The 7,458-nt window shown below is 48.0% G+C and overlaps 1 protein-coding gene across 1 annotated transcript in view; it reads left to right on the forward strand.

Annotated features, from left to right (window-relative positions):
- The window catches only part of LOC107120165 (cytochrome P450 2C5-like), a gene marked incomplete at its 3' end in the record, with an annotated part of 43,656 nt that overhangs the window by 17,649 nt on the left and 18,549 nt on the right, over positions 1-7,458 (forward strand). Inside the window, exons 2-3 of the mRNA XM_015422812.1 lie at positions 3,245-3,407; positions 6,828-6,971. Of these exons, the coding sequence (XP_015278298.1) occupies positions 3,245-3,407; positions 6,828-6,971 (307 nt within the window). The remainder of the gene's footprint in view (positions 1-3,244; positions 3,408-6,827; positions 6,972-7,458) is intronic.

Consider the following 7,458-nt stretch of genomic DNA (forward strand, 5'->3'; position numbering starts at 1 on the left):
ACTAATCTATGCAGCAGCCAAATTGCTTGCTCACAACTTTAATACTAGTAGCTCACAAATTAGAATTTTTGCTCACAAGACTCCACAGCTTAGAGGGAACATTGGAGGGGAAGGGAAAGGAGTTTGTAAGCCGCTCTGAGACACCTTTGGGTAGTGAAGGCCGGGGTATACATCCAATCTCTTCTTCTTCTTTTACCTCACAGGGTGTCCGTTGTGGGGAGAGGAAGGGAAAGGAGCTTGTAAGCCACTCTGAGACACCTTTGGGTAGTGAAGGCCGGGGTATACATCCAATCTCTTCTTCTTCTTTTACCTCACAGGGTGTCCGTTGTGGGGAGAGGAAGGGAAAGGAGCTTGTAAGCCACTCTGAGACACCTTTGGGTAGTGAAGGCCGGGGTATACATCCAATCTCTTCTTCTTCTTTTACCTCACAGGGTGTCCGTTGTGGGGAGAGGAAGGGAAAGGAGCTTGTAAGCCACTCTGAGACACCTTTGGGTAGTGAAGGCCGGGGTATACATCCAATCTCTTCTTCTTCTTTTACCTCACAGGGTGTCCGTTGTGGGGAGAGGAAGGGAAAGGAGCTTGTAAGCCACTCTGAGACACCTTTTGGTAGTGAAGGGCGGGGTATAAATCCAATCTGTTCTTCTTCTTCTTCATCTTCACTGGAGTCCCCCCTCCAAAGCAGCCATTTTCTTCCGAGGAGCTGATCTCTGTGGTCTGAAGCTCACTTGCCATTCCAGGAGAAATCCAGGCCCTACCTGGAACCTGGAAACCCTATCCACAGAACCCCCTTCTCTTTATGAAACCTCAGAAAAACAGGGGTATGATGCAGCACCCCCAGCTCACTAACTCAGGCTGAGGACAGACTGGCAGGATAAAGCGCAAGGGAGGCGGGGCAAAAAGACCCGGACCAAATTGTGCTGGGGATTCCCGTTCGCACTGCACCTACTGATGCGGGAACATGCCGGGGAGGAGGCACAAGGGAGCGTTCCCACTGTTGGCCAGCCCCTGGCGGCGGCGCGGCTGTAAGTGGCTGTTTTTCACTCCGGCGACGTGCGCCTATGCACATAGGCGCAGCAATGAGGCTTGTTTGCGGCTTTTAGCGTGCACACTTCCGGGAAGCGGGATCAACGCACCCTCCAGGGTTTTGGTACTGCTTTCACCTGGTACTTTTTTAACGCGGTAAGGGAATCGTCATAGGATGGGTTGAGTACGGCTGGGGAACGCCCGACAGCTGTGGCTGCGTGAACCGGCCCCTTTAATCTGTTTGTGAAACGTGCCTCTGTTGGGCCAGGCTGCTAGTCTGAACTCAGTGTCAGCAAATAATGATAATTCCAGGGTTAGATCCGAATTGGATGTTTCCTACCTTCCCCTTCCTTCAGCAGGCTCACAAGACCTTCAAAAAGTGTTATGGGACTTCAGCTTCGATAGTGCTCAGAGATGTGGAGTGAAAAGTTTCTCGTGTTTTATTTTTTCCCCCATGGAAAATATTCGATTTCTAAAGATGAATAGCAGTGGATTGATGCCATCATCGGTGCAACATTAGCCAAGCTTGGCAGTTAGCGTTAGTGAGAGAGTCCATGGCTGTTTTATTGAGGAGGAAACAGAAGCAGGTGGAAAAAAACAAAGCCACGTGTCTAATAAGCTAAATGGAAAAACAAAATCAAGTTATGAATCCGTAGCATGGCAAATTACTGAGGTCTCATCAAAATCAAAGCTGAACTTCTTCCCACATGGCGGATCCCAGTGTAATCGCCAGTATGAAGTGGAACTAACAAGTAATATAATTGGGGTCGTGATCCAGTAACCTCAGTAGGAAAAAGTCAAGTTCTCATGAAATAGATGAGTTCATGTTTAGTTAAAAAAATAACAACTGGAAGTAGCAGTGGGTAGCTCTAGGAATTACTGGGAATTCCATGGTAAAACTTGTGTCACTTCTGGGTTTTGTTTTTGTAATGTATCGGGGTCCAAAGATGGCCACGGCCATGTGGGCCTGGCCATGCGGTCTAGCACAGACCCAGACCTTGGTTCCAAGAGACAATAGCCACCGTGGATCCTAGGGCGCACCTATGGGTTCGCCCGGATCCGAGGGTTGACCTATCAGCAACACAACTGTAAATAGTGTTGTAAAAATAGTCAAAAGTATTTAAATTACTCAGAGTATCAATGGATCTTGCTCTATTGGAAAGAAGAGATTTCTTTGCATTTAAAAAACTTTATTTCTAAGGGTAAAGGTACACAGGAAACCTACAAATAAACAGAACATCTAAGAGCTACATTTTCTACTGCTTACATCTCAAAACATAGTCACACACTAGCACACAGATAATGGAGAATCTGTCCTTCTTCTCGACCCCTAGGAAGGAAGTCACCTGGAACAAACAACCAATCACTTATCACAATAGAAGTTACTTTTCCCGGGCTAATTCCCCATTGGCTCTGCACCAGGTTTCCCTTCCAGGTCAGTCTAAACAATACCAATACCAGGTAAACAAGTTAACTATATAATGACTGGATTGTCAGACCTTGTAAACACATACATTTCCAACAAATAGGACCTGTCATGGGGAGTGGGTGTGTGCGGGGTGTGGTGTGGCACACACATTTAAGCCGGGTATGGACCGGCTTTGTTATCTTGGTGGAAACTGGTTGGTGTAGTGGTTAGGAGCGCAGACTCTAATCTGGGAGAACCAGGTTTGATTCCCCACTCCTCCACATGCAGCTGCAGGTGTGATGCTGGGTCAGTTACAAGTTAGTTCAGAGCCGTTGTGTCAGGAGCAGTTCTTGAGAGAGCTCTCTCAGCCCCACCTACCTCACAGGCTGCTCTGCGACCTCTTCAGGTAGTGAAGGGTGGGGTATAAAGCCAATCTCTCTCTCTTCTTCTTCAGAAGGTTCAGGATGGACAGCCATACAGGGTCATTAGCAGCCAAAGTGAGGAAGAATGAAGGCATATGGTGTTGCCAGCCTCCAGGTGAGGCCTGGAGATCCCCCCCAGCATTTCAGTTGAGCTCCAGACTTCTGAGAACAGTTACCCTGGAGAAAATAGCTGTTTTGGAGGGTGGATTCTACACCATTATAGCCCGCTGAGGTCTCTCCCCCTTCCCAAACATCACCTTCTACAGGTCTCTCCCCCAAATCTCCAGGAATTTCACAACCTGGAGTTGGCAACTGTAGCAAAAGTTGACTTGAAAAGATCTGACTTGCTGAACAATAACACTCCTTTTCTCTCTTTTGACCCAAATGGCAGTTGGCGAAGCAGTACGGAAATATTTACACTATATGGATTGGGCCTGTACCTGCGGTAATATTTTCTGGATTCGAAGCCGTGAAAGAAGGACTGGTAACCTATTCAGAATACTTTGTGGATAGACCAATGACTCCTCTTCTGAAAGTTATAACAAAAGAAAGGGGTAAGTTCTGAAAAGTAAAAGATGTGAATGACCTTGGGGTACGGGTTAAGTTAAATACGAGCAGCCAGTGTGATGCAGCGACAAAAAAGGCTAATGCGATCTTGGGGTGTATCAACAGAGGCATAACATCCAAATTGCAAGATGTCATAGTCCTACTGTATGCTGCATTGGTCAGGCCACACCTGGACTATTATGTGCAGTTCTGGAGGACTCACTTAAAAAAGGATGTGGACAGAATGGAGTGTGGGCAGAGGAGAGCGACGAGGATGGTCGGAAGCCTGGAGACCAAGCACTATGAGGAAAGGCTGAGTGAAGTGTAGTGGGTTAAATGCACGAAGAAACCACAGAGCCTGTTGTAGTGATCAGCATGGTTTACTGGTACACAACAAGACAAAAAACAAACGGCCGGCTGGCCAACTATATACACCTCCTGGGGACACACCCCTAGGTCCCGTTGGTGGGTTTAAATCTCCCACCACGGTCCCATTGGTCCCCCAGTGGAGAGACCAGGAGCCTAGTCCCCATTGTTCCTCCAGAGGCAAGCTCTGGAGTGTTCGCTGGCCCCTAGTGGCGGTCAGCGGACACAACACTGAGGGACTTGGAAAGGTTCAGTTTGGAGAAGAGGAGGTTGAGGGGGGGGGACAGGATTGCTTTCTTTAGTTATTCGAAGGGAATGAGTTCCCTTATGAGATCAGGGCCCTGCGGGACTTATGGCAGTTCCGCAGGGCCTGCAAGATGGAGCTCTTCCACCGGGGATTGGGTCGAGGCAGCGGACTCCCCCACCCCCGCTTTTTTGACCAATCATCCATCAGTGGCCTGGTCCTGACTGGACATCTGATTAGATATCAGACTGCTTGACATCTGATCTCTCTGTTTACATGGTATTTTATGATATGATATCATGATGTGCAAATTGTTATTTTAACATTAATTTACTTTTATTATTTTAATTGTTGTACACCATCCCGAGCCCATTTGGGGAGAGTAGCCCCTCCCAACTCTGTGATTCTACGATTTCCTCCAATAAATCACACAGGAAATTGTTCAACACAATAAAGATGATAAATGTTTCAGCGGGCTGGTGACTTCTCAAGCTGGTAACAGAAATCGCTCTGTCTTTACTAGCTGTGGCACTGGGCTACGGTTGCCCGTTCCGGGCTGGGAAATTCATGGAGATTTGGAGGGTGAAGTCCAGGGAGGGGAGTGTTTGAGGAGGGGAGGGTCCTCATCCAGTTATAATGCCGTTGAGTCTACCCTCCAAAGCACGTTTTTTTCCTCTAGGGGAACTGCTATCTTTGGTTTGGAGACCAGTTGCAACATTAGGAGATCTCCAAAACCCCTTCTGGGATCATGGAACAGTTGCCAACTGCCCGCAGAAAAGAATGTCTTGTCCCTTTAACAGACGTTTGATGGCATGTTATTTAAGTCATGGCCCCGGTCACACGGGCCAGATAACGCGGGGCGGGTTGTGTGTGTGGCTGTTCACCCCGGAGCAAAATAAAGTGCGGTAGCCCGATCACATGGTCCCCCGAGTCTCCGCACTTAGGCTGTTAGCTGGCAACCACACAGCGATGCTGGAGCATGGCAAAGAAGCGGCATGGCAAGCGTTTCACGTTTGTGTGCATGCGCAGTCCCGCGGAGCAGCACTGCTTTCAGTTACGTGTTTGTGCACATGCGCTTACGAAAAACATCCCATTTGCGACAGGATGTGGATGGGCACCAGATGCCATGGGATACTAGCGCTCCCAACGATCAGACGCCCGCCCCTTCCCCGTGTTTTCCGGATACTAGTGCACTTTCCGCGGTACTTTTTTACTGCACATCTTCGGCAGGACGCCATGGGTTGGCCACGGGTGCGCTACGCTTCCCAGGTGTTGCGGTGTGATTGCACCCCGAAAATCCGCTTGACATTCATGCCTTTAGCGCGGCAAATCCTCCGTGTGACCGGGGCCCATGTTGTTTATTTCCATGCAATGAAATAAGATGCCTATTTCCATTAATCCTCTATTAAAGGGACAAGACTTTCTCCAGGTCTTTTGGCAACCCTTGGTTACTTTGGTTTTTACTCAAAAGCAAGGTGATGTGAATCTAAGAGTCTGACTATACTATAGATGTGAGCTGGGTCGGGGATCTAGGGACTTGGGTGGGAGACCACCAAGGAAGTCTAGGGTTGCTACATAGAGGCAGGCAATGACCAACCACCTCTGTTTGTTTCTTGCCCTGGAAATCCTATGGCGTCACCATAAGTCAGCAGCAACTTGACAACAGTTTTCACCACCACAGTAGTATAAAATGTACTTTAATGCAACAGGAAAAGAGACAGCCCTCCAGAAGAAATGACAAGATGAAGGGAGGCAGGCCCCCAAACTGCTACCTCCTGGTGTTGTGTCTATCTGGACTTGTGATGTCTGACTAGTATGTGCTTTCTATGGGTAATGCAAATATTTGCCAAAAGCTGTCATAGCTTGGATTCAGCAATGCGCAATGAGAAATGTAAATGGACGTAGTGCTCTTTTGGCTTGTGCAAGATCCTGAGCAAAAGTTAGTGCTTTCCTCGTACATATTATTAGGGATGGGCACAAACCGGCTCATGGAAAGAAGTTTGTCATGAATTTCGGCCGGTTCATGGTTCACAAAACAATGTTCGCAAGCGGACAAACTGCCACGAACTTCCATGAATTTTGATGCAGTTCATGGAGTTCGTGGCGGTTCACGAAGAGCAGAAAGCAGGGGTTTAAATGGCTTGGTTCACGGTCTGGAATATCGGTTCGTGGGTTTCACGAACTGAAAAAATGCAGTTGGTGCCTATCCCTACATAGTATAGTACACAGAAATGCATTACGCAAGATGTGGCCTGGCCCTGGCCCCCGCCTGGTGGAATGAGTTCCCTTATGAGATCAGGGCCCTGCGGGACTTACTGCAGTTCCGCAGGGCCTGCAAGATGGAGCTCTTCCACCGGGCATTGGGTCGAGGCAGCGGACTCCCCCACCCCCGCTTTTTTGACCAATCATCCATCAGTGGCCTGGTCCTGACTGGACATCTGATTAGATATCAGACTGCTTGACATCTGATCTCTCTGTTTACATGGTATTTTATGATATGATATCATGATGTGCAAATTGTTATTTTAACATTATTTTAATTGTATTATTTTAATTGTTGTACATCATCCTGAGCCCATTTGGGGAGGGCGGTATATAAATCTAAATAAATAAAGTGGGGATACAAGAAGTTAGGCTTCGTGCAAACCGCTACCGTGGTCTTTTCCTTGCATTTTTGTTTGCTTAACAGCAAAAAAAAAATTCTACTAGATCCAACCCACTGTGTGAAACTGCAGCAGACATTTGGGACTTTGGAGGCCATTAACACAAGCGTTTTCATTCAAACAGGCAATTAATCATTCCATCTTGGTTGCCTCAGGTATTGTCTTCTCCAATGGTCACACCTGGAAGCAGCAGAAGAAGTTTGGGCAGGTTACCATGCGGAAACTGGGCCTGGGGAAGAAAGAGCAACAAATTGCAGAAGAAGCCGAGCAGCTGGTCGAGATGTTTGAACGCTCAAATGGTACGTGGCACTAGGAGATGAAGTGGGCACATATCCCCGTCTGCCAAAGCCTTTGTGTGGATGACAGCATCTCAGGGTGCGTTCAGACAGCTCTTTAGATCCGCGCGAGTTACGGGTGCCTCATGGATTTAAATGTAATGTCATAAGAACATAAGAACATAAGAGATGCCAATGTTGGATCAGGCCAAAGGCCCATCCCGTCCAACACTCTGTGTCACACAGTGGCCAGAAATACCAGTGCCATCAGGAGGTCCACCAGTGGGGCCAGGACATTAGAAGCCCTCCCACTGTTGACCCCCCCCAAGCACCAAGAAGACAGAGCATCACTTGCCCCAGAGCCCCTATCTATACCTTGTGGCTAATAGCCACTGATGGACCTCTGCTCCATATGCTTATCTAATTCCCTTTTGAAGCCGTCCATGCTTGTAGCACCCACCACTTCCTGTGGCAGTGAATTCCAAGTGTTAATCACTCTTTGGGTGAAGAA

The sequence above is a fragment of the Gekko japonicus genome, unplaced genomic scaffold (assembly GCF_001447785.1).
Source record: "Gekko japonicus isolate JY-2015 unplaced genomic scaffold, Gekko_japonicus_V1.1 scaffold4055, whole genome shotgun sequence".
In the NCBI taxonomy this organism is placed as follows: Eukaryota; Metazoa; Chordata; class Lepidosauria; order Squamata; family Gekkonidae; genus Gekko; species Gekko japonicus.